The 28,000-nt window shown below is 42.1% G+C and overlaps 1 protein-coding gene across 1 annotated transcript in view; it reads left to right on the top strand.

The window, feature by feature from the left end:
- COLEC12 (collectin subfamily member 12) overlaps positions 1-28,000 on the top strand; it is a 205,044-nt gene that overhangs the window by 134,085 nt on the left and 42,959 nt on the right. Inside the window, exons 3-4 of the mRNA XM_039218332.1 lie at positions 19,870-19,992; positions 27,119-27,217. Coding sequence (XP_039074263.1) covers positions 19,870-19,992; positions 27,119-27,217 — 222 coding nt within the window. The remainder of the gene's footprint in view (positions 1-19,869; positions 19,993-27,118; positions 27,218-28,000) is intronic.

The raw sequence follows: 28,000 nt of genomic DNA, 5'->3' as shown, positions 1-28,000 counted from the left end.
CCAGGCACTGAAAGCTGCGTCTCAACAGTGGAAAGTGTGTTTGCTGCTCTGGGATATTCCACCCACAAGTAATTGCTGTGGTATTTTTAAAATCTCTGAGGATATAGGCAGGGCTGATGCTCAGCAGGGGAGCACCATGGTGTATTCCATCTGATTGATCAGTGCTTCTGCCAGAACATTTATTAAATATTTGGATGATCACCCCTAGATATGGGGTTGGGGCTGACATTGTGCACAATCACATATTTCCTTGTGGTTGAACTGGTATTTGGGATATGGGATGTTTTAATGTCTGAATTAAACCTCAGCCCTCTCAGTGGGGGAGGAGTGAAGCCCCCAACCCCACTCTTTGCCAGGCTAGAGCCCAGGAGTAGGGCTTAAAGGTGCCCAATGAGGAGTGTTCCTTGAATCCTCTTTCCCTGTGCTGCTCATTGGCCTCCCTATCTTTCTTTGAAAGGCAAGAGCTCCAAGTTCAGGCTCTGAATAGACAGAGGATTAAAGGCTTTTGAAGTCAAAAATAGGCCTTCAAAGCTGCCAGCAGTGGCCAAGGATTCTCTCCACTACAGCATGGGTCCAGAAACCCAGCCCAGCAACATCTCCCAAATGCTTTGGGAAGCTCATTTCCTTTGTGCAACAAGACCTGTGTTGTCTGTGGGCCTCAGACTTGGATGTTGGGGAGCAAGCATTGCTGGCAGAGGGAGGGAGGTGGCTTCTGTGTGACTGATCCACTGCAGAATACAGGGATAGTGCAGCATGCACTGTCAGTCCAGTGCGGGGATCCAAGTTTGCTGGGAGTCCATTTCTAATTCATGTGGGCTCTTAATGAGTTTGGGTCACCAGCCCAGTTGATGGGCATCAGATCCCTTGGGCTCACTTGTGGCGAGTGCATCATGTGCTGGTTGCTCTCCCACCATCTGGAAACCATTAGCATTGAAATGGTTTCAGCCTGCTGTGTGCTTGGTGTGTCGCAAGAGGCGCAGCCCAGCACAGCCCCAGTTCTAGGAGCCAGGAGCTTTTTGCTTCCTGTAGGATTTCCAGTTTAAAACCCAGTGAAGCCCTACCCTCCAGGCCATCATCAGGTCCCTTTATATCCCTTCCCTTTCCTCTCCTTTTGGAGCCTAAGAGCAGTAATGCTTGCAGGGAGATTCTGACAATTTTCCTTCTGTCATTTCTTGCCTACCTTGTAGGTTTGAAGGGGAGGGGTGTGCAGGAAAGTCACTCTTTAAAAAGCCCCCAAGAAAGGACTTGCATTTTTACATCCTCTGTGCATTTTGTAGAGTGGAATGTTTCAAGAGAACTGTCAGAGGAAACTGGGACTCAAGCCTCTAGCCATCTAAAAGTCTATATTGTAATGATAGCTGCCAGTGGTGCCTGGTAACACGCTAGGAGTGACGTCTGCCTTCCTTATTCCTCACATAGCCCTGTGGACAGGGACCCTGAGTCTCAGAGTGCTGCACAGATAATAAAAGAAGCATTGGATTCTAACCACAATCTTCGCAAATCCAAAGCCTACGTGCTTTCTCCTCTAACCAAGCTCGTGCCCTGGTTAAGCCTGGGCAGGGTGGACGCCCCAGGAGGACAGAGGAGCAGAGGAGGAACAAACATCTGCAATTCACACCAGATAGTCCAGTCATGGGTTTCTCTAAGGAAGCAAAATGATCTTTTGAAAGGAAACTCACGCAGTCCGTCAGCTCCTTGCCAACACTAGGACGGCACAACCTGCCAAAAACAGCCAAACCTTGTTTTGGGTATGAAAGCAGCTGTTATAATAAACTCCTCTGCTCTACCTCTTTTTCCTGTTATGGTAGAATGACTGTTTAAAGTAAATGTCTCCAATACATGGATTTTCTGGGGTCATGAAAACATTTTGTAATTGGCAGGCTCTTTTACATTTTTCAGTGAAGTTAGGAAGTAAACAGAATGCCACATGCCATTTCAGATTCATGCAATACAAAGGTCTCTGGATTCAAGAAACTTTATTCCCTGCCCCCCACTCCCTTGGGCTGGAGCCTTCTCAGGCTTTGTGGGCTTGTTCCAGAACATGGATCTCTGCCTCTCCTCTGTCCTGGGACTTACAAAGCAGAGTGAGGGGGATGAATGCACAGACCTTAGAGTCAGATCTGGGTTTGAATCCTGGTTCTGCCAATTGCTAATATGTCACCTCAGGTGAGTTACTCTGAGCTTCAGTTTCTTAATCTGTAAAATGGCATAGAAATAATTACTCATTAGGTTGTCATAAAGTTTAAAACAAAATTCAAAATGGGGCACCAAGGTGGCTCAGTTGGTTGAGCGTCTGACTTCGGCTCGGGTCATGATCTCTTGGTTCACGAGTTCGAGCCCCGTGTCAGGCTCTGTGCTGACAGCTCGGAACCTGGAGCCTGCTTCGGATTCTGTGTCTCCCTCTCTCTCTGCCCCTCCCCTGCTTGCACTCTTTCTCTCAAAAATAAACAAACATTAAAATAATAAAACAAAATTCAAAATAATAGCCAACATTTACATAATTCTTGTTGTATGCTCTGTATTGTTAGATGTTTGACATGACTCATTTAATCTTCTCAATAACCCTGTGAGGTAAGCACCGTAACTGGCTCCTGGGAATACAGTAGTGAGTTGTAACTAACTGACAAAAATCTCTGCCCTCATGAAACCTACATTCTTTTTGAGGAAAGACAAAAGATAAGTAAAATAAATAGCATGTTAAATGGTGTTGAGTGCTATGGCGAAAAATATAACAAGAAAGGGGGATTGTGGGGGACGGGTAGTGTTGTCATTTTTCAAACAAATGATCAGGGAAAGCCTCTTTGACAAGATGATATTTGAGTAAAGACTTTAAGGGAGAGAGGGAGCCATGAGGATATCCTGGAGAGAAAGACAGATTCTAGGCAGAGGAAATTGCAAATGCAAAGGCCCTTTAGCAGCATGTCTGGTGTATCCAAGGTGTAGCAAGGAGACCAGTGTGGCTGGAGTACAAGGAACAGATGAGGTCAGAGAAGTCAGGGTTGGGGCACAGCCTGTGTAGGGCTGCGTGGGCCTCAGCTCTTTGTCTCCATGAGATGAGAAGCTACCAGAAGAGCTTGAGCAGAGCAGGGGCATGATGAAGATGAAGTCAGATGTGTAGAAAGGATACTTCTGATTCATTCATTACAGCTGCTGCCCCTGGTGTTGGTTCCCACAAGGACAGTTGCCAACTTTTTGAGACTGTTTAAGTAGGACATTTCTTAACAGGACATCTGGGCCTCTACTGTCAACAGTGTACTTGTTGATTTTGACAACAGATGAGCTGTCCCCAACTTCCCCTCTATCTGTATCCAGTCTCCTCCCATCTGGATGATTCCGTCCTTTGCTGCCTCTCTGCACTGGATTGTCTTGATGATACTGCTAAAGTGGCCGCATAGATGACTGTGGTCTATACTTGTGATTCATAATGTGTTGCTGCGTTTGCGTTAGTTATTGGGACCAGGGACTCACACATAAATATTGCTTTGGCCAGGCAACCAAGAGAAGACCAAGGATGTAGAAGGACATGCTTTTCAATGGACTTGCCCCCTTCAGTGTGACAGAGAACTCATTATCACCTATACAATCCTTTGGGAAAGGTTTATGTTATCCTAATATTCCTGTGAGGGGCCAGGCATCACAAATTCTGAGCCTTAGGTATGAGTTAGCTTCTGGAGCCCAGAGATCTCCTGAAATAAGGTCCAAGTGTATGTCTGGGTACATTTTTCTGGGGAGAGGTTGTAACTGTCATGTTGCTTATTCCTTGAATGTCTTCATCACAATTGCAGGCCATAGTTACAGCGTTGGATATACTAGTGCACTAATCTATATGCAAGCATGTGGCAATATACATTTCAAAAGGGGCATCAGGGGACCTTTTAGTTTCCCAATGTTAAGAATCTGCAAAATCTCTATTTAACAAATATTACTTGCAGTGTTTCCAAAATAGAAAGATAAATCGTGGTCTCTAGGAAGGCATGGAATGTATTTTTGAGGACATCAAGGTGTGTTATCATACAGGGTCTGTTTTGCCTCCATGCTCAGTGACTAAACTGCTAGGAATTCACCCACTGTATTAGATCACTAATTCTCATATGCTCCTCATTGCCTTTGAAACACCTCCAATTTTAGCAATGCTTTACAGACATGCACATGAGCCAAATGGTTTAAAACAACAACCTAGGCCTTAGGTATTTGGAAGTCCCCCCCACCCCCATTCCCTTGGGTCCCTGGTGGAACAGAACTCACACACAACATGATATCCAAGCTGCAAAAGGGAACAAAGAGAAAAACTTAACAGGGAAGCACAGTGACTTCGCAGAAGTGATAGAAATAGATGTTCCTAAAGTCGTGCTGGCACATCCTGACGTGTTCCGGTACCGGAGACAAGCTGTGCACCTGGTGTATCTGTTGGTTGCTGCTCATCTGCAGATGTACCTGAAGCACACCAGGCGGAATTTGGTGGGTCGCTGCTTCCCCTGGGCACATTAGTCCACGGGGCCCAGTGCAGAGAAGCCCTCAAGGGGTTCTTAGCTGGGACTTAGAGAAGTCAACAAAAGGATTTGTTGAGAATGACTGATCCCACGCCCTGGAATGCAAACCCTGCACAGTTTATGGTACATAATTATATACAATAAACTATAAAGGACATACAGTGGGTTTTGATATCAGGTTCCAGCTCCTCCTCACTAAAGGAACTGGTAAAAACCCTTCATCATTGTGGCTAAGGAAATAGTTCTGGTACTGTCTGAATCTGCTTCCATAGGTCCACCCTGCCCCTTTCCCCACTGTTTAGTCTCACTGACTAAAGAGGTGTCTGCTTCTCACGTCAGGGTCAGGAACATCCATAAGCCCCCCTATTTTTTGCTGTGGAGGGGAAAAGTAGGACTGTCAGAAGCATGATAAAATATGATTAAGCTTGTATTCAATAACTGGAAAAGATCCATGATACAGATTATGAAACAGAAGCCTGTTTATTTTGTTTCTTCAACTGCATAGAAATTTCACATTCTTGATTGAGATGAGAATTTTAAAAGGAAAACTATGAAAATGTTTGCCACAAGTTTAGTCTGTGTTTCTGTCCACCAACACAGGCAACATTTCAGTTTTGTCCTGGCCACAGGGGAGCCCTAGTCTCTGTTCCTCTCTAACTCAAGCATACTGTTAGAAGATAAAGTAAGGCATATTAAGAATTTTAAGAGTTTAAGCAAACATCTGTTCAAATTGGGGCAGTGGCAAACTGGAAGTAGTTTGGGGCCATGGGAAAGACTTACAGAGAAGGTGCTGAAGCAAGGAAAATATTTGATTGGCTAGTGCTTAGGCCTAGTTGGCTGTTTGTGATTGGCTGTCCTTGGGTTGCAATTTTATAACCTTGAGGCATTTACAGACTTAGGCTTTGGTTTGCTTATATAGGCTTCCAGGGCATGAGAGCCACCTCAGTCTAAAAGCCTCCTTGATTAATTAATTTAACAATACCAGTCTCTCAAAGTGATTCATTATCTTTTGCTACAGAGCTATCATCTGTTTCCTGGAAAGATGGGAGGAGGTTTAATCTGTTTGGCCAGAACCTTTTTTCTGCTGGAAGATATGACCAAAAAGTGAATCCCCTATTTGGGAGGTATCAGTACGCTTCTTGTGTCACATTACATGTCCACTTGACAGAAAGTGGTTTGCCGAATGTCACTTACACTGCCCGGTGTCAGTAAGTAACACTTACAGGTATACCCTACAAAATGATAGAGCTGGGAAATTATTTTGCACCCACTTCTGCACCAACTTAAGGGATTGACTAGTTTGCTCCCAGCTGTGGCTCAGAGACTTCAGAACTTTGGTACTTGACTTTCTAGAAATGAGATAGTGCAGTAAAAATAGAGTCAGTTTGGTTTCTTCAGTTGATTACCTGTTTCATGAGGGTGGGTAGAGGAAGGAGAATTGAGGTTGAGGAAGAATTCTGAAATGCATCTACTTAGAAAGAATGCTTTCGTTGTCTAGACATAGCACCTCAGTTGGGGAGCACCTGACCTGTTTGCTGAGCCACGGTGTTTGGGTCCCAGTAGGGGTCACTCGAGGGCACTTGGCCATGATGTCCATGGGGTGGGGGTGGGGTTGAGTGGAAGCCAAAGTCTCACCCTGATCTGAGGACCAGGTGTGCAGCTATAAAACCTTAGTATTGGCCATTTGGGAACTAAGAATCACTGCATTTTAACAGCAAGAGCTAGATTGGTACTTATTTCTTTACCTAACAGACTTACTTGATTATGCCCTAGATGTCCAAGTAATTTTACATGACTTGTGCAGATACTTGTACCATGCTCCAGTTTGTTTTCTCTTTACTTTCTAGAACCCATTCTTCATTACTAACAGAAATAATCTATATCATTTCTATGTCCCAGTGCATGGAGCACAGACATTCCACCTCAGGATTTCCCCACAAATGACTCAGTGACATCAACCTTCCTTATAGTATCTTTCCCAAGGCCTTTTGTTACTATTTTCATTTCTCTGTTGCCACAGTTCTCCCATTTCTTCTGTTATTTCTAAGTACTCACTAATCTTTGCTCTTCTTCCGAAGGACTTTTTTTTTGGTTATTTCTGTCTCCTACACTGAGATCCTTTCCATTCCTACCCTAAGCCTGTATAGCTGAAGCTCTTGAGAGAAGGAGTACTCCCTGAGCCCTGACTCTCCTAGCCCCACTTGAACAAACATTTTCATCAGGTCATTTGTGCCCACTTGTCATGTGTGTCTGGGAAGTAAGCAAGAGTGGATAGAAACCGATGGATCTTCCCACCCAGCTCAAAGCCAAGAAGATTTACTTCTATGCACTAGTCCCATAGATATAATTGAGTAAATCTACAATCACCCACTTGTTGGGGGCTTTGTATACCCTAGTAAATTAGTGCTTCTAATTTTATAAGGACTGTCATAACCACAGTTTTAAGTGGGATTTTTCCTTTTACTGTAGTATATGTTCCTGTGCTTTTACTAGGTGTTGTTTATTAGGTGTTGTTTCCCCTAAGCGCTGTATAAAGTGACAGATTGTTTCAAGGCAACCAGTAGACTGTATTTACAGGTGGTTGGTTGTCTTTACTAGCTTTGCTCCTACAATACAACCGCTTTCTTACAAGAAGGAATATTGCATACTAGCTGGAGTTATTAAGTCCAGACTTCATTCTCTTCCTCATTTAGGAATGGATGTTCTGTGAATCACTGAATCCTTTTTTAGTTCCAATTCAGGGCCATCCATGATGTGAAAGTAATGAAGAAGCACTGTCTTTTGATTGCAGAATCACACTGCTGGCTTGTCAGCAATAGGACTAGTGCTTTTCCAACACTTCCAAGACTTCCTGGGGAAGTCTTGCCGCCCCAGGGAGGAAGATCCCTGCTTAGGCCCTGTTCTTTTTCGGTTTTAAAGTTTGTTTATTTTGAGATGGGGGAGGGGCTGAGAGAAAGAGAGAGAGAGAGAGAGAGAGAGAGAATCACCAAGCAGGCTCCACACTGTCAGCACAGAGCCCAATGTGGAACTCAGACCCACAAACTGTGAGATCAGGACCTGAGCCAAAATCAAGAATTGGACACTTAACCACCTGAGCCACCCAGGCACCCCAAGCCATGTTCTAGAAGGGGTGTGTGTCCTTGGTCTGCTGAGCCAAGTCAGGCCCGTCCCTGGCCTGTGGCATCGCACTGTGCAGTGACCACTCAAGTAGTTCTTTACTGGAAGGGATCACAGGATATTTAAAAAAAATTTTTTTTAATGTTTTATTTATTTCTGAGAGAGAGAGAGAGACAGTGTGAGCAGGGGAGGGTCAGAGAGAGAGGGAGACACAGAATCTGAAACAAGCTCCAGGCTCTGAGCTAGCTGTCAGCACAGAGCCCGATGCGGGGCTCAAACCCACGAACCACGAGATCATGACCTGAGCCGAAGTCAGACGCTTAACCGACTGAGCCACCCAGGCGCCCCGAATCACAGGATATTTTAAAGAGTAGTAAGCAATGAATTCACGCTATATTCTAAACTATGTACAGCTTACTAGGAACTAACGTAAATAAATATATGCTACAAATTAGAAATGAAACATATGAATGATTCCCTAGTGGGTGATTCTGATACAGATTTCAAATTCCACATCCACTGGGGTAGTGGAGAAAACCCTATGACCTAGGTGTGGATTGGACAGCATTGTTAAGAACTTGTCCTAAACCTCTTCTTTCTGCCTGTTTAACCAGTTTACAGATATAATTAGAAGCTGTTTGGCCATTTGGGCAATAAAATCCATTTCTTTAAGCATGAAACACAGTTAAGTGATTTGCCCTAAGAAGTTCATATTGGTGAAATTGTGTGTATATAGTCTGCATCTCTGATCTCCACTGAATAATGAACCAGGGTTAATGTGGTTCTGACCAAATTTTGCAATTTTCTGCTAGAAGAGGTAAAGTTCAAAAGGTATTATGCCTCTACTGTTTGTAGCTCGGCTGGTAAATTTTTTATGTTTTCCTGTTTCTGTCTGTTTCTGGGTCTGATTGATTCTGTCACAGATATTTGTGCCTCTCATGAATGTATAGAAGTATCATGCTCCTTTGGACTCTTAGATTTTTTTTTTAATTTTTAAAATATTTATTTATGTATTTATTTATTTTTGCCTAGCACATGGGGTTTTAATTCCTGCATAATTTTAGGAAGCAAAGAGAATTGTCTTCCAGACTGAGGCTTGTCATTTGATGTGTCTTCCACAACTGTCTTAGGCTGATTCATCTATACTCTCCCTCTTAACTTTGTCATATTAACTTCATGTGGGTGACAGATCAGGCCAGCCCTTCTGTACATCATCTCTGAAGCAAGAGGAACATTCACTTTCAGGCTGGCTGGTCAGAGTTAAGTCAAACCTTTATCCATGGTATGAAGTTAACGGACATGTGGGAATTGAACCCTGAACTTTGTCAGTTTCACTAGGAATCTAAGGTTATCATGCCCCACAGAGATTATGGATTTGAAAAGTATTAAGTATCCCTGGAAATTTTGAATTCAAAACATCTAATGTGCACAAATATCACTAATAATAATACCATCTGATCTCTCTAATCTGGAAGGGAAGAAACAAAGGTCCAGTATTATTTTCACCCTGTCCAACAATCCTGAACTTCTCAAGTGATTACTCCAGATGGCCAGGGCAGTTTGATTTGTTTAAATGTGATGGGTCAATTGAACCAGGTTGAGTAGTGTGCTGGCAGATGTTTAACAATCAGCTCTCCAGCGGACAGAAGCCCTGATTTCGTAGTGTTTGCTGATTTTTTTTTGGGGGGGGGTGTAAATACTTCTAATGTGACCAGTTCCAAGCTGCCAATGTAAAGGCACTGAACATGGAGTTGTGAAGAGATACAAATACTTGCTTCTCACCAGTCAGTGTCAGCTGGCTCTGGCACACCCCTGAGGAATCTATGGGAAATTGTGAATTTGGATTTTGACTTAGAGGTCCATCTTTATTTTTTTTTTTTAACGTTTTATTTATTTCTGAGAGAGATAGACAGCATGAGCAGGGGAGGGTCAGAGAGAGAGGGAGATATAGAATCTGAAGCAAGCTTCAGGCTCTGAACTAGCTGTCAGCACATAGCCTGATGCGGGGCTCAAACCCACAAACAGTGAGATCATTACCTGAGCCAAAGTTGGATACTTAACCGACAGAGCCACCCAGATGCCCCTAGAGATCCATCTAGGATCTTGACATCTCTAATAGTGTCAAGAAAAGCACTTTGTGTGTGTGTGTGTATGTGTATGTATACAAGTGTGTGCACTTAACCACTTTTTAATCATTATTTCAGTTTTAGATAATTTCATAAATTTAGCTCTGTCATCTGTGAACTCTTTATAGAGTCATGGAAAATTTAATAAGCATATATCTTCCCATTCATTTTATGTTCAATTAATAATTCATTGGATGCCTTCTGACTCTTTTGTGTAGTGGGTTTCCATTTTTATATTCCTTTGACCTCTGTAACCATAGCTGCCTGCCCCATGGAAACATTTCCTCCTCTCTCTGTCCTTTGTCCAACCTTAATAACAAGTAAGAATAACAAGCTGGTGAATAGGATGCTCTTCACCGAATTTGGGGACCTCATTCTTCTCACTTTGGGTCATAGTCTGTGAAATAGATCCCCCCATTTCCATCATTATTTGCCAACTCTTCCTCATTTGGGTCATTTCAAGTTGATTGACTCCTTTCTCATCAACGTTCAGAACTGAGGCTACATTCAATGTAGAGTGGATAATTACTGTAAAAACAGTGACGGTAAAATTTCTTGCTCTCCTTTGGCTCACTTTTCCCTTAATTTAAGTGTCCTCAACTATAGTGTTCACTTGAAGAAAGTGAAAAACACATATTCATAAAGGACTGAGGAATGTCTGTCAGGCTGATTGATATTTTCATTTACATTGAGGCCCCTTTTTTTCCCATCAAAACACTAGTTCTGTTGGTTTGAAAAAAATCAAGTAGGTATGTGAGAGAGAGTGGATTAGTCTCTTTTTTATGCCAGCACCTGCTCCACAGCATAATTTCCACATGCCTCAACACTGTTTCAGTGATAAACAGCAAATACACTATCATTAGCTGAGACTCACTCCCCCTTGGCTCAGCAGGGTTCCCATCATCATGATATTAGCTCCTCTGCTGCCCCCAAAATAGCACTTTTTAAAGCAACAGCACTCCGGGGCACCTGGGTGGCTCAATCAGTTAAGTGTCTGCCTCTTGATTTTGGCTCAGGTCATGATCTCACGGTCCAGGGTTTCAAGACCCACTTTGGGCTCTGCACTCTCACCGTGGAACCTACTTGGGATTCTCTGTCTCCCTTTCTCTCTCTGTTCCTGCCTGACTTGTGTTGCTCGAGCACTCTCTGTTTCTCAAAAATAAATAAACTTTTAAATAAATAAATCTTTAAAAAAAATAAAGCAACAACACTCAAGGCAGATGTTGGATTGTGGGTTCACTTTTCTCATCTTTGCTCTACTGGATTTAGGGATAGAAAACATAGAAATGCTGCTACACACCCCACATTAGATCTTGGGATTCATTTCAGGCTGGGCCAGGGTGTAAAGAATGCTTCATGTTCCTTTGGTCAGTAAGCCCCACTGTACTCCCCACCTCCCGCGGTGAAAAAGAAAACTATTCCTTTCAGGCTGTGGGTTCCTGGTTGTTCAGGCAGTGTTCTCCTGAGTGTCTGCATTTTGACTGTCAGGCCTCTGAGCTTAATGCCTCTCCCAAGATGGCTACACCCTGGCCCACAAGTGAGATCAGCATGTCACTCATCATCTAGAAGGCTAGACAGAAGGTGGGAGAGAAGGTTGTGAAATCCCGGCACCTGAGAGCTGAGGAAAGTGGCTCAGTTTGTGTGAGAGACCTTCACTGAGGGAGTGACAGAGCCTCCTTTTCTCACTTTATTAAACAGCTTGATGTGTAGGGTTCTAGAGAGAACTAACTGGTTTGTTTAGAGAAATGCAAAAGCAATCATGCAGAGAAATAAAATTCCCACACCTATAGGAGGTGGTAGCCATGCAGATGGCCTTATGCAGCATGAACCACACAGGTACTGAAGGGGTTCAGGCCCAGCTGGGCATGGGGCAGGGCTAATTTTAGGAAAGGATTCACAAATGTGTGAGTGAAGCTTTAAAAGAAGTCTTTTGGTGGAGAGGAAAAGTGTTGCAGGGAGAAGAACCACAGATCTCAAGACCTGGAGAAGAAATGAGCACGTTTGGGGAGTGCAGTGCGAGCTCCATACGGGTACCCTGGTGCTCTTTCCGACACTCCCCCAAGCTTTTGCTTCTGTGTTACTCTCTGAAGCTTTCTCTGACCACACTATTTAAATTGCCATCCACCTCCTCTCCCACCAGCTCTTTGCCCATTCCTGGCTTGTTTTTTTCCATAGTGTTTATCAACTTCTGACACCTTACTGTATCTTCCTACTGATGTAAAAGTTCCATAAGGACCAAGATTGTTGTCTTACCATTATACCCAGTACCTGGTACATAGTAGGTGCTCTATATTTATTTCTTGAATAAATGAATAAGTGGGATGTAACAAGAAAGATGCATGGGGAAATGGGCAGGGTTTGGGGGTCTAGATTAGAATTCCGGCAAAGAATCGGGAAACCTGAATCCTAAAGTCAGGGCTGGCCCAGTTGTGCATGGAGCAGACAGTGGAGTTCACTGGGCTATAATTTCCTCACTGTAAGATGGATGTTGGCCGAGATGACAACTGATTCTCCTTTTGGCCCTACGGTTCTTCAGACCTGTGTGGTTAGAGGATGCTAGCTGGTGTGCATCTTGGAATCTACTTTGAGCCACCTGGAACTTATTATGGCAGTAGAGAATTACCATGGGTTTCTGAAGCATTGCATCAAGCTGATACTTGTGAAGAGGTTCTCCCAATATACTCAGGCAGATTTTTTATTGAGGGGGGGCGTTAAGATGCTAGAGATAAATTTTTTATCACCATTTAATAAATCCTTCTTGCACTTCCTTCTTTCCACTGACTTATTTCACCCAACTTCTGCAGGTGTGAGCCACCTGTTAAATGATCCATTGGAGACTGGTTTTTGTGGCTACTATGTCATATACTGGAAGTTCAAAAGAAAGCTCTGTAGGAGCAATCAACTTGTTTTGATTCCAATCTTAAACTGTGCAAGCCCCCCCTGCATGTCTCATAGTTTGCCTCAAAATTATAAAGCTGCCTTCTCTTCCTGGCCCACCCCATTCCAAAAATTCCATCACCACTGGGGGATGATTCCCCTGAAGGGCCAACAGACTCTACCAGTCAACCTTCAAGACTGTCCTGACCTCTCACAGAGATAATGATCATTTATTTAGGGTGGAATTAACTCGTTTCTCAGTATGTCACCACAGAATAGAGAGAAATTACAGCCGGTAGAATCCCCAGGCCTGTAATAGTTAACTTACTGGAGACTGAAGTTGACTGCTCATTTCTGAGAAAGGCTTGTCTATCAACATTTGAAAAGGTGTTTCTGCACCCCTTTATTTTGACAGAGTGCTTCTAGAAGTCTAACCTGTCAGCTTTCTACAGTTTATCTTGTTAGGTATCCTTAATCTCACTTTGTTTTGCTTTCTACTCCTGGAAGTCAGCGATCATGTGATAACTCCACGAGTTTGCTTGCAGCTCAGCTGCTCACTGGCTTGGATAGTCAACCTCTTTGATGCCCACTTTTCCAAACTCTATAACATTAGGGTCAGACTTCCTACTTTGCAGAATTGTGGAAAGGATCATAAGTAACCAGGAGAGTGTGCCTGGCATATATCAGGGCCTCAGGAAGAGCAGCCACCCTCAATAGTTCCTCTTTGCCTTAGCAGCAATGGCAAACTCTCACCCACAAAACAAATGTCCAGTGGCCTTTCTCCAAATACCTGTGCAGTGTATGTGTCCGGCTCAATTATACAACAGACTCTGATGGCCTGAGCTGGAGCTGCATTTTCATAAGTTCTTTTCATTAAAAGATTCAGTGCCTAATCACAGAAGGATATTGTTTGGTAGTGCCAGATAATGAAGTAGTCAGGGCTGCTGAAATATATCATCAGGATTGGTGACAGCTCACTCTGTGTCCATAGAATAAAATGAACAGGACTAGAGCCAAGGGTTGGGGGGGGGGGGGCACTGAGGAGGGACAAATGTGATGGTTGAGCTCCCCGATGAGCCCGGATTCCTTTCCTCAGAATTGAAAGCATTTGTGTATGGTTCATATAATAAAGGATTTCTTATTATAAAAACCACAAAGAGAAAATAATGGTGTTCTGTTGAGACAGTATATATTCTGGCAGACACTATATACTCTGAGTGGCTCATTACATCTGGCTTTTGCCTACAACAGTTCTTTTTTAGTAGGCAGGGAATTAATGATAAATTTTAAACAAATAGTACATACTCTTTTTAAAACATTAAACCCAAACCAGAACTGACTGCCGTATATATTTTTTTAATGAAAATACTATATACTTCTTACATGTGCAGAATATTAATATTAGCTCAGAAGGAGTACTGAAGATTTCAGACTCCTAAAACTCTCCTCTAAATAATTTTGAGTACACTTTTATGAATGCACAAATGCTGTAAGACTTCATTTATTTTGTGCAGAAAGTTATTTCCTTCCCAAGTTTTGTCCTGCTTCCGTTTTCATGATTCTCCACATCGTTTAGGCAACTTGGCATAATAAGGTGTCCAGGGCTGGGATTTATATTTGGGGAACTAAATTACTCATTAATAAAAAAAAATTGTTCCTAACTGAATCCATATTCCGTCATTTAGTAAATGATCTTTATAATAAGCAAAAAACTAATTATTTGTGGATAAAGTGTTCTATGTATTTAACTTTTGTTCTAATGATATTGCATAATATCCAAATAGCTAACCAGGATGTTAACTCTTACTGTTTTGTTGTTTTTGAGGGCATTTTAATTGTAGGAATTTATTTGAATCATCAGTTTTACTGTTAGAGCCAAATCATTCTCATGGGCTTATGGGAATATATGCCACCAGGCAGTAGATTAATAACTATAAGAAACCCACATGAAAAGGTCACTGCAAATCTCAGATCAAAACCTGTGGTTTTCTGGATTTTACAACCCACCAGCTTTTTGAAGCTCGTCTCTGGTAATGTGATCTTTATGGCAACACCACGGAGCTCTTTTAGACACTTGTGATAATTAGGATAGACCAGGAGTATCCCATACTTGCCCACAGTGCCAGGCTTCACCTGACAAAGAAGGGGATAGATCAGCACGAGTCCATTTCAGAAGACAAGCCATCCTTGTGATGGCAGACAAGTATGATAGTGAATGAAGGAGACCCTTTTGTTCTCCAAAAAGATTGGGAAAACAAACTGGATTGGAGCCTGGACCACAGCACTTGGGAGGGCTCTTTATGGAGAACCACAGCAGAAAGGAATTCTCTGCTGGAGAATTCTGGCCCTTTGCACTGTCATTCCTGCAGTGTTGCAGTTATTCTCTCCAACCAGCTAACCACCAGCCCCCTGGTCAGCAGCCCCACCCGGCCCTCATCCTTCTTACTTTAAACATGTGTTATTGGAAACAGGGCAACACGAGGAACTTTGAGTTTGGGCCCTGGGGACCAAATTGTCAGCCTATTCTGAAGTTCTGTGGGATACGCAAGGACTTAACCAGAGTGATTCTGACTTCACTGGGCCCCCAAACTTATTTTCACATAAGAAAGACTGGGACCATGGAAAACACATTTAAAAACAGGAGCCAAGAATCTAGTTCAGTGGGATCTAGTTTAAGGGGGATAACCAATGGAAAAGCATGGATCCTTCAGGCACGATCTGTCTGTGGCCTGCTGAATCACAAATGTGCTATTTGGGCCAGATTTTTTGATCCACTGAGTGTGCTGGTGGTACAGCGGCAAAACTGCTTCACTTCCTAAACTAGAATGTCTTCTCTCCAGTGCTCTGCAGATTGATTCCCTTGCCCTTCCTTCCACCCCATCCCCTCCAACAGGAACAAAGTCCCCAGTCTCTGGAAAGTAATGCTGAGAAAACAAACAGTACAAAGGCTGGTAACAGGGGGATATCTCTCTCGAATGTTTTTTGTGACCATCTAGGTTCAAGGAGGAGGGGGTCCCCCAGCTACGTGAGCCAGCAGGATCTCTTTGTAGTAGGCATCTGTATGTTTGGCCAGGTGTCCTCCCAGCAGAGGGCAGAGAGAGAAAGATAAAACAGAATTCTTATTAAAAATAAGTCTCTAGGGAGAGAAAAAACAAGACACAGAAAGTGTGTCAAGTGGAAAGGGAGGCCAGGCGATGCCATCTGATATTGATTAAATACTTGATTAGGCCAGCAGTGAGAAAAGCACATCATGAGGAAATAACTCTGCTCTTCAGAATGTGAGCCAGTAGCAGCGGTCTGGGAGCAGATCTGCATGAATACCACATGCACAAGATGTCTGGTGGCAAACACAGCACTAGCACACATGGTCAGAATGGGAGGGAAAGACCCTTGCCCTAAGAGTGAGGACGCGTGGCTCCTGATTTGCTTTACCTCACTGGCCTCACTTTCCCCATCAATAACTCAATGACACTTGACCAGATGACCTCTAAGCAACTTCTTCACCCTAGATTCTGTTATCTACCCCAACCTCCCCTGTGAGCAACTCTTCCGAGGCTCTGCTAATAGAATGCAAGAAATAGCCCTGGAGAGACATAAAGAGCTTACCCACCACAGTCCTAAAATCCAAAAGGAATGAACACCCCCCCCACATCAGTCATAAAAATGTCATCCAGTATTTCCAAGGGAGGTCGGTCCAGCGTTGCTGTGTCTATCATCCTTCTGTGTTTATAGTTGCCACCAAAGCAAGTTTATGGTTTCTGAACATGAGATGTGGCGTGTTTGTGGGTCTACTTACACTTACCCCCTCTCCAATTCCAAAAATATTTTCATTCTGGCTGATGTAAGGGCTCTTTGTTTGATTTTAAACTGCCAGATTATAGAGAAACTAAGAGTTGATGTGTGTGTGTGTGTGGGTTTATCCTTTATTCAAGGATGATTTTTTTTCTTCTTTGGCACTGTCATGAGGACAGCAGCATCTGAGCACAGGGTGAGGCTGGATTCCAGTGAGAATGGAAGCGGAAGCTCCCACTGAGATGAAGGGTCAGTGAAATTGAAATGAAGGGATGACCAGAGAGAGTCACCATAGCAAAGTGAGATCATGGCGTTTGAAGTTGGACAGACCCAGGTTTGAATCCTGGCTGTGATGTGTGTGGGATGTCATTTCAGCTCTCGCTGCCATGCCTCCTTGAAGGGCTGTTACAAATAAAGATGCTGTGTGGAAAGTACCTTGCTCAGAACCTGGTACAGTGTAGGCAGTAAATGAACAGCAGTAAGCTAGAGATGAGATAATCGTGATAAAAATATCCCCAGGAGGGATTTGCAGGGCCTGGCAACTGAGTGAATTAAAGAATAAGTACAAGAGAAAACGTGAGTGTGTCTTTGAGTGAGGGACTCAGATAGTGGTAGTATTTAGGTTGGATGGAAATATGGACATTGGTGCAAGTTAGAGATCTGGTTTGGCGAAGGTGGTACCAAGGTCAGTTTTGGACAGGAGAGGTGGTATGGAGACATACAGGTGGCAATTAAAGAAGGAGGATAGAAAGGAAACAGAGTAAAAGACATAGGAAAGCTGATTTAAAAAAAAAAAAAGAGAGAGAAGTTGATTTTCTCTAGGTCTGTTTGACCATTGAATCTAATTTTACAGCTTCACCTTCAAGGGATTGGCTATTCAAAGGTTGATCCAGCACGATACCTTCTCAATAAACCTTAGCTCTTCTCAAACCTTAGCTCTTAGTTTCTCCAACTAAGCATCTTCTGGATCTTGTTAGAAATGCAGAATCTTAACTCCTGGGGTGCCTGGGTGGCTCAGTCGGTTAAGGATCTGACTTTGGCTCAGGTGATGATCTCACCGTGCGTGGGTTCGAGCCCCGCGTCAGGCTCTGTGCTGACAGCTAGCTCAGAGCCTGGAGCCTGCTTCAGATTCTGTGTTTCCCTCTCTCTCTGACCCTCCCCTGCTCACGCTGTCTCTCTCTCTCACAAATAAATAAAAACATTTAAAAAATTAAAAAAAAAGATGCAGAATCTTAGCTCCTACTTCAGACCTTCTAAATCAGAATCTGCATTTAACAGTGTATTTTGTAAGCACTTTACAGTTTGAGAAGCACTGTTGTAAAGCAGGGTAGCCAGACTAGCAGTGACAGCATACCCTGGGAACTTGTTAGAAATCCAAATTCTCAGGCACCTTCTCAGGCCTCCTAAATTAGAAAGGCTGTATTTTGATGAGTCCGATGCACCCCAGAGCTTGAGAATCACTGCTCTAAGTCATGGAACAGATGGGCTGAACCCCCTCCCCTTGGGTCTGTAGCACAGAACACTAGAGGGATTGGTTAAACCCTGAAAGTTAAAATGGAGTCATTGTTCTATGCTGTTTCTCTCATCATTTTGCATTAAACACAGCTGAAGAACTCTTTTCACTGAAGAAGGGCACTATGCGTAAAATTGCAAACCAAAAGGGGGGGAGAACTTTGTCTGTAGCTTAATCCTCACGACTTACCCATCAAAAGTTATTGAGCACAATTATAAGAGATCAGTACTTACGTGCTGTTGCTCCTGTGGGACGCTGTTAGTAAGACACACATAGGAAGAAAACAAGGGATCTCCCAATATTTCTTACAATGTGATTTTCACATTTAAATGTCCACTGTCTTTTGTCTTCTGTGTTTCTAATCAATTTAATGCAAAATTCCCTTTTTATAGCTTAGTTTCTAGAGTCACTTGCAGAAGTGATGGTGGTTTATCACTTAAACTAGAATGTTTTTCAAAAAGTTGAACTATAAGCAGTAAAGATTTACCTCCTTTCATCAAAAATGTCTGGTTTTGGGGCACGTGGGTGGCTCAGTCAGTTAAGCATCCAACTTCAGCTCAGGTCACAATCTTATGATTAGTGGGTTCGAGCCCTGCGTCGGGCTCTGTGCTGACAGCCAGCTCAGAGCCTGGAGCCTGCTTCAGATTCTGTGTCTCCCTCTCTCTCTGACCCTCCTCATGCTATCTCAAAAATAAATAAAACATTTAAAAAACTTTATTTAAATGTCTGGTTTTTCTAGTTTCCTGGTTGTTACTCAAGTCACTGTGATAACATAAATAAGGATCAATGTCTGTTTTCTGTATACATATAATGTGCCAAAATAGTTATATATTGAGCATTTTAATCATGAAGTTACCTATATTTTCTGCTGTAGGTTATAGTGCATTACAGCCAGTGGCATAGTAAACCAGTTCAGCGTCAGGAGGGTGGGGGTGAGGGGTATGAATGCGTGTTACAGTTTGTGGTGGTTGCCAATTTCCATGGTGTAAACACTCCCTCCGGGGCTGACTTCAAGCTACCAACAGTTTAACAACCAGCTACCCAAATTCCCACAAACTTAACAGTTGACTCTTGTAAAGCCAGTAGGAACTAGCGCAAGCATAGCACTAAAACAAACATTAAGGGACAGGTCACAGTTTTTTTTGGTTGGTTGTGTTTGAATTGCGATAGGTCAAATAATAGCTGAAACAAGTAAATTTGGGTGTTTAAAGTCTTTTGTCAGGTAGAGATTTTTACTGAAATTATAATTTTTGTCATGTAGTGATTTTTATTGAAATTATAATGAAATTTGATCTGAAATTATTCTGAGACAAAGTTATATGCATACGTCCAAGTCATCATTAAATACAACATTAAATAATTACAACATAATGGCATTATTCATAGTGTGTATGTTGCTAAAGTGGTATGTTTAATTTTAAAATACCATTCATTCTGGGGCGCCTGGGTGGCTCAGTCAATTAAGCATCCTATTCTTGGTTTTAGCTCAGGTCATGATCTTTTATGATCATGCAGTTTATGAGTTCAAGCCCCATGTTAGGCTCTGAGCTGCTGGTGCAGAGCAGTGTGGAGCATGCTTGGGATTCTCTCTTTCTCTGCTCCTCCCCTGTGTGCTCGCTCTCTCTCTCTCTCTCTCTCTCAATCTCTCTCACTCAAAATAAATAAATAAACTTTAAGAAATAATACCACTCATCCTATAGTAAGGCATATGGAAAATTTATTCTTTTTTTTAAGTAGGCTCCATGCCCAGCATAGGGCCCAACCCAGGGCTTGAGCTCAAGACCCTGAGATCAAATCCTAAGCTGAGATCATGAGCTGGACTCTTAACCAACTGAGCCAACCAGGAGCCCCAGAAAAATTATTTCTAATTATAGTGTTTGAAACAACATGCAGAAAAATAGTTTTCAAAATGAGATCTTTGGTTACTATTATTAAAATCTGACTTCTCTTACAGGTATCCAGGAAGGAACGCAGTGTACCAAATGTAAAAATAACTGGGCACTGAAGTTTTCTATTATATTATTATACATTTTGTGTGCCTTGCTAACAATCACAGTAGCCATTTTGGGATACAAAGGTAAGTACTCTTTCCTTTTTCCTTCCAAATAGCAGGGTTTCTTTATGAATTTAAACATGAAGAAAAAAGACACCCATGTTTGCAAGTATGAAGTATCTCATTAATTCAACTCAAATGCAAAAGTAAGCAACATCATAAACTTTGTGTATTGAGCCTCTTGTGGGATCAGACTCCTTTTGACTCATTTCAACAATGATAAAGGTCCTCTATGAATTATAAAGGTATTTCCTCATTGTTGCATTTTCCTACCTGTTTCTTGCTCCACCCTCTTCAGTGTTTTTTTCATCTTCTCTCTAAGAAGTCCTATGGAAACCCTGGAGTCAGCACACAGGAAAATTGTACTGACACAGGGTAAGCCAAACACAGTCTCCAGAGATACGACTTACTTTACACAGGGACTGGGCAGGCAGTTCCCTTTTTTTCCTCTTCAGCACATTTACTGTGACCACTGTTGTTTATATAGCTCCATAAAACTATTGCCCTGCAGAAGTTAAACACAGAGGGAGGACTGCCACCTCAACAATACTTTATAGGATGTTAGGTACTCTTTCAGTGTGTCTGGTTTCAGGTCAGTGGAGGATTTTTGCCTGAAACCCTCACTTGCAAACAAAGCGGGTTTACCACCACCACTGCCGCCGCCACACCTATTCCAGACACTGCAGGTAAAAGGTGTCATGATTCAGAATCACAAGCTACATAAACCTTTTTACAGAAAACAGCCATGGAAGCCGTTCCATCAAAGACATGTGAGACAGGCATGTCATCTGGTTTCAGCAAGCGGCAGATGTGGGGTCTGCTAATCTTCAAAACCTTCACTCAGCAGCCATCCAGGCTGCCTTCCCTCAGAACTGACAGATTAACAGTGGAGAATTCCCACGTGTTCTTGGTTTTTAGACTTTCTCTCCTTGGGGAGAGGAAGATTCAAAGTGAATTCCCCCCAGCCTTTAACTCCTATCTCCTCTCTCCCAGTGACTAGAGGTTTCCTGAGGAAATCCACTGTGTTGAAATGAGAATGGGCTTTGGAGCCAAATGGTCAAGTTCATTCTTGAGTCTGCCATTTGTAATATAATTGTGAATGTTTGCTAAGTGCTTGCTGATATACTAGGCATAAGTTCCATGCCTAGAACTAAGTTCTCTGCATGGCTGTGTAACCTGGGTATGAATCATAACTTCTTTGAGTTTCTTATTTCTTAAAATGGCAACTAATAATGCCATTTTTCAAGGTGATTGAGATGAGCAAAGATGATGTCATTGAACCACCTGTCCATCTAGTCATACTAGATAGTGGCTATATTTCTGTGTTTCTTCTTCATACCTGCATTTATACAGCTGTAGCCATTAGAATGGTAAAATGTTAAAAATACTTAGTGTTGGTGAGGCTTGGAAGTCTCATCTCTGAGGACACACACATGGAAAATTATGTGCATCCTGTAGTGTGTTGACTGATGAATTTGAGCAGTAGAAATTTGAGAAATTACCAGGTAATTTTACCCATTTGTGATTAGTTAATCCAAGCTAGTATTAACAAAGTAAGTGTTAAGAAAGGTTATTAAATTGTGGTAAGGCAGGACAGGGAATGGGGGAGGGATCCCAGTGAGGAAAAGAAGGGTCTTTTATGTCCCAGGTAATTCAGACTGGCTCTCCTCCTTTACCAAATTATTTAGGTCACTACTCACTTCTCCTTGACTTTTCCAGCAAACTCAGCAGATAAAGGAGAAGCTTGGCAAACAGCCATTTAATAAGTACCTTTAGGGCTCAGTATTATGTGATATCACGAAAGCAAATATTTACTAGGAAAGAGAGATGATGAAGGTTTGAAGAGCATATCACCATATGGGATTTTGTAATTTTACCATTGCAAAGAAGTAAGATCTGGATCTTTATGCCTTTAGAATTATACAGAAAGATGCAAAGGAAAGGAGGGTTTTGGTTTTTTGTTTGTTTGTTTTAAAGTACAGATATTTCTTCCATTTTTATGACATTTGAAAGACCTTCTCAGCTCTGGCATGTTTTGCGTGTGCTGGTCCATTTGTCTGGAACACATTTTCTCTGCTCTGTAGCTAAAATGACACCTTCTTTCCCCCTCATGTCTCACTCAGAGGGGAGAAGTGAGAAGCCCCGGAAGGCTGAGTTAGGTGCCCTCCTATTCGTTTCCTCAGCACTCCTTTATTTACACTTAACCCCTGTCCCACTGTATCATTATGGCCATTGGGCTTGTCTGTCTCGCCACCCAAACTATAAGTTCTGTGAAGACCAGAGACTCCTGTCTTTAGTTGGTTACATCTCCTATCTAGTACCTTACCTCATAGTGCTTATTAGGGACCAAGCGAATTTACTGAATAAATTAATGATGGATGGATGGATGGATGGTAGATCAGGGCTGACTTCTGTAAAGACTATCAGGCAGTTCCCAGGGACTCTAAACCATTCTGCACTTAAGGCATTGCTATCACTCAGAGCCCTACCTGTAAGCCTAAAATCCTGAAGATCAGCATGGCCTTCTCTGTGGGTGTAATCTCTCCAGGATGAAGTGGGGAGAGTTTGAAGGAGCCAAGTACAAGTGGACACAAGATGATAGTCTTGCCCCTTTTTCCTCCTTCAGGGGCCCCCATCCCTTAGGCATCTACTGCAAAATATAAGATAATACAACATGCAGTTTTGGTTTCCAAACATAGTCCTAATGAACTAAAGTGTGGATATTTTCCAGGTGTGTTTTCTCTTTACTTGCACACCAATTCTTCTTTCTTGCTAATAAGATTCTGGTAACCCCACATTGTAAGAGGCAGAAAGATAAGACCTAGTTCTCCCTTCCCATGTCTCCCTTTGAAGTCTAGAGAAACTCTGTCCATTTCAAAAAAGAAAGGAAGAAGAAAGAATATTCAGAGAAAGAAGATGTTTCTATGAAGGAGAAGTCAGAAAGGAAATAAAATAGAAACTGCTTTATGTATCAGAGTTAGCAAAGGCATCTCCATACTGTTTTTCTCAAAATTGTATTTTTACTTCTCCTTTTATGTCACTCAGACAGCTACAAGTTGGGATATAACTTAAGTTCCTTCTAGAGAATTTGCTGCACAGGTCAGGGAACTGCTGAGTCACCCACACAGGTCTGTACACTGGCTGCGACCATGACACTCATGAACTACTTTATAGAAAGCATGTTCCTGGACTATTTCAGCTTGGAGCATTCTCTGCTTGGACTTTTTATCCTCAGTCATGGAGCTTCCATGGAAGAAGCCATCTCTTAATTGCAGTGAGTTGTGTTTCCTCCAAAACTATTCCCTGAACAGGAAAATTGTACTCAGTTGTCTTGCCCAGCAGTCATCCATCTTAAGGTAATTAGGCTAAAGAAGAAAGAAATCTGAATTTTTCTCAAGCAGAATCTCCTATAACTCAACATTCTTAGTCACAGAATGTCTACCTTGCTGCTAAGCTCTTCTAAACTAGCAGTGACAACTGGATAAGTAGGTTTTCCAAATGTGCATCAAATCACACTGAGTGGCTACATTAGAAGCCAGGGTAACACTGTACAACCAGATCTCCTGTATTTTTGTAATGAAACCTGAAACAGTGTTCAAGGTAGAAATGTCTTTGTTACCTTCCAGGGGAGTGTAGCTGGTATTCCCAGAAGTCCCAGGTCCCAATGCAGGGATGTGTCTCCCCCCCCGACCCCAACATCCCCTAGTCAGTCTGGGCAGACACTTGTGAGCACCAGGCAGGAGCTCTGTGCCCTGCTGCTGTTCCTTGTCCCCAGGGCCTGGACCATGAACTATTTCTCTTGTGGGAAGGAACCATATTTAGGAAGAAAGAATAGTAAATAAGAGGCAATGTGGAATTATAGGGAAAGCATGGGTTTTGGAATTAGATCTCCTGGCCTGCCAGCCCCACTAGTCATTTACAAGCTGTGTAACTCTGGGCAAGCTACTGAACATCTCTGAGCCTCAATTTCTTCATCTATAAAATAGCAGTTTTAAGGATTAACTGCAGTGATGGTACAGTGCACCTCTCAAAGAGTAGGCCCTCAATAAATAGAGGCTGTTGTTGGTGTTCTTATTGGTGTGGTATGGAATCCAGTCATCTGGGAAGGCTTAGTGCAGTTGGGGTGGTCATCTTGGAGTGGACCCTGAAGGATGGGTAGAACTAAAAGGCAAGGAGGTTGATGGTCCAGACCAAGGGATGGTGCCAAACTGCTTTTGTAGAAAAGGGATTACTGTCAGATTATCCTAGAGAAATAGGCTTTGGGTACTTGAAGAGGGCCAACCCTTTAGGTATAATATCTGAAGCAGCGATAAAGGGGAGCCCATGAAAAAACAGACTGCTAGGAGCTCTTCTGTTTTATGTTTATTTTCCTCACATGAGAAGGATCTGCATCGACAGACTAAGAGTTTCTAGTCTAAGAGAGGATGGCTCTGCCACTGTTTTCCTGGTTGACTACTTGTGCTGATAAGTTAAAAGTAAATAAAAATCGATGAAAATGCTGTGTGCAAATACAGCAGGTGTTGGTTCTGGATGTCCATCAGCCAAGCTGTATGTTTATGCAATACCAAGCTGCTAGCTTTGCAGCCCAGAAGTTTGCAGCTTTATACCCAGATCCTATTTTTAAACACAGACGCACACACCCCAGTGCGTGTAACCAGTTCATTAGCACTTGTGGCCAGGGCAAATAGCTTCCTTGCTGTGCAAAAGAGAAACCTAACAGGTTTGTTATTTGTTTGTAGAGAATGTATTTATTTCCTTTGCGCAAACCTGAATTATCTGTCCATGAAAGTTCTGTGTTTTTTAAAACTAAAATGGAAGAAAAATTAGAGAGGATAGAAAAATAACTGCCTGTCAGCATATTTAGAGGTTTCTTCGGCTTCTGGGGAAAAAAGGGCAGGACTTAAGATCCTGTGTGTGGTTTGAGGACAGACTGAGGCTTGTGTTTTGATTTGAGGATCAAAACTGAATCTTAACTCATAAACATTTTATACTTTATTTTTTAAAAGCTTAATTTTGCTAAAATGCAGATGAAACATTTTGTTCAGAGTTTCAGGGATTTATGAATGTGCATGTCTATCTAACAATCCTAAGGTACAGATTATTATAACTATACCTCTCTTGTCTATATAGTCACTTAAAAAAAAATCATCATTCAACCGGATGTTGTACTCATTGCCAGTGCTGAGGCTTCCCTGGGGTGGCCGGTTTGTGTGTCTAGCTCAGCCAGTTTTTCACAGGCTTCAGTTTCCTGCAGGCAAACTCTCACTTATTTAAATAAAGAGCATAATAAACAAATATGTGTTGAATGCCTACTAAGTGCCACCCACTAAGAGGTACGGATAAAACTGAATACAAATTTTCCGGCCTTAAAGGATCTAATAGAAAACAAGCCATGATAACACAGTGAAGGAAGTCCTACAGTAGGGAAAGGGCTACTTGCCAAAAGAATTCTGCAAGATGCCCAGCAGCAAAGATTTCCCACAGAAAGTAATGAGTTGAATCTTGAAGTAGGGGTTAGTGTGGTGGAGAGTCCAGGGAAGGACATTCTAGGTAGAAAGAAGTGCACATGGAAGGGCTTGGGTGAGAAAGTATTTGGTACAATGCACACATTTCTTTCATTATAGCCACACTGTAGAAGCTTGAGGGAGAGCAGGCAAGGTTCTCCAGGGAAGGTGCTATGCGCCACAGGGCTGGTTCAGTTTAGGTCATACAGACACATGGAGTGTGCTTTGCTTCCTGATAGGAGCCAGGAGAATCTTCTCACACAGTCATGCATGGGTGGGTCACTTGATAAATAAAAATAAACTAGCTCCACTGCCTCACAATTAATAGACAAAACGTATTCATGCTTAAAAAAAAATAATAAAGTCCTTATTTTCAGAAAACCATTGATACCAAGAAAGACTCGATATCAAGCTGCTAGAGGTTGGATCTCACAGGAGTCACTTCTGGAGAAATACAATCTTAATAGATATTTTAGAAAGAAACCATATTTACAACCATAGAGAATGACTACCTTCTGAGAACAAAGATAACAGAAGCTTTTATTTAACATTGTATCACTGACTCGTTCTCTATCATGTACAATCAAGAAAATGCTTAAAAAATTTAAAAAAAGGAAAAGTCTTCTTCATAGATCGTTGTTTGGAAACCTACTTAGGCATCTCTTTGGGAACTGATAACTACAGATTCACTTGTCACTAAGGAGAAGCAGATTTTTCAGGCCTCCTGAAAGAGAGTGCCTAACACTGTGTCCCTTCTGCAAAGACTGTTTATAGAATTTAAGCTAGGTGAAGATGTGGTTTATCTATACAATGGAATACTACATGGCAATGAGAAAGAATGAAATCTGGCCATGTGTAGCAATATGCATGGACCTTGAGGGTGTTATGCTTAGCGAAATAAGTCAGGCAGAAAAGGACAAATATCATATGTTTGCACGTATAGGTGGATTAAGAGGAACTTAATGGAGGACCATGGGGGAGAAGAAGGGGGGAAATGGTGGGGGAAAGGGAGAGAAGCAAACAATGAGAGACTCTTGAATGCTGAGAACAAACCGAGGACTTATGGGTGTGGGAGGGGGAAGAGGGAGATGGGCATGGAGGAGGGCACTTGTGGGGATGAGCACTGGGTGTTATACGGAAACCAACTTGACAATAAACTATTTGTAAAAAAAAAAAAATTTAGGCTAGGTGTTCTTTGCTATGGACTCTCCTTCCAGATAACTGAGTGCCACCTTCCAGGAATGGTAGGGAGTCTGATGAATGATAAGATTTTGTAAATGATCAGTGTTATACCTCTGACCTTTGGAAGTTACTAGAAAAAATAATACAGATTGAAAGCTTATATAATACATAAAAATTAAAAATTAGTTTCAAACAATGTCTAGAACATCTAAGGCAATACAGAATCATAAGAACAGTTAAGAATCATAAGAACAGTTATTTGGTTGAACAGTCAACCAAATAAACTATCACTGGGTTTTGTGACAAGTAAGTTATTTTTCTAAAAGAGTGGCTTTTTCCTAATATTTGATTTCATTTATACTCTGTATCAGTCTGTTTCCTGTATTCTGTAATGAAATGGCCTTTTGCTGAAACTGAAAAATAAATTATGAGGTGTATGTACTAATCTAATTTCCAAATCTTAGTTGTAGAAAAAATGGACAATGTTACAGGTGGCATGGAGACATCTCGCCAAACCTATGATGACAAGCTCACAGCAGTGGAAAGCGACCTGAAAAAATTAGGTAATCTGCAACAAGTATGACTCATTAAACTAAATCCTCTAATTCTTTGTTAAATGACCAAAGCTTTTCAGAATGATGTTGCTAGGGGTGCCTGGGTGGCTCAGTTGGTTAAGCATCTCAATTCGGCTCAGGTCATGATCTCACGGTTCATGAGTTCAAGCCCCTCATTGGTCTCTGTGCTGACAGTTCAGAGCCTGGAGCCTGCTTTGGATTCTGTGTCTCTGTCTATCTCTGCCCCTCCCCCACTTATACTTTGTCTCTCTCTCTCTTTCTCAAAGGTAAATAAACAAAGTTAAAAAAATAGAATGATGTTGCTGTAAACTCACATTCACCCAGAGGACATTAAATTTTTGTGTTGTGTGTTGAATTTTTCCTTATGATTTAATTTAAAGACGTCTACAGTTGAAAGTTAAAAAGAAATTTTAGATTTGGATTCTCCCCACCCCCCAAAACTACTCTATGTGTCAGTTGAAATCTGAAGACCAGGAGCGTCTGGGTGGCTCAGTCAGTTAAGCATCCATCTTTGGCTTAGGTCATGATCTCACAGTTCGTTGAGTTTGAGGCCCATGTCAGGCTCTATGCTGACAGCTCAGAGCTTGGAGCCTGCTTTGGATTCTGTGTTTCCCCCCCTCTCTCTGACTCTTCCCTGCTTGTGCATGTTCTCTCTCTCTTTTTCTCAAAACTAAATAAGCATTTACAAATCTGAAGACCAATCCTGATCAAAAAGAACCACAAATACACTTTAATAAAAGCTCTTTTAGAAAATGTCTAGTAAATTCCTAT

The sequence above is a fragment of the Hyaena hyaena genome, unplaced genomic scaffold, assembly GCF_003009895.1.
Source record: "Hyaena hyaena isolate Hyena2069 unplaced genomic scaffold, ASM300989v1 scaffold_14, whole genome shotgun sequence".
Lineage (NCBI taxonomy): Eukaryota > Metazoa > Chordata > Mammalia > Carnivora > Hyaenidae > Hyaena > Hyaena hyaena.
Note: the sequence above shows the minus strand (reverse complement) of the source record. Positions and strands in the feature narration are given on the sequence as shown.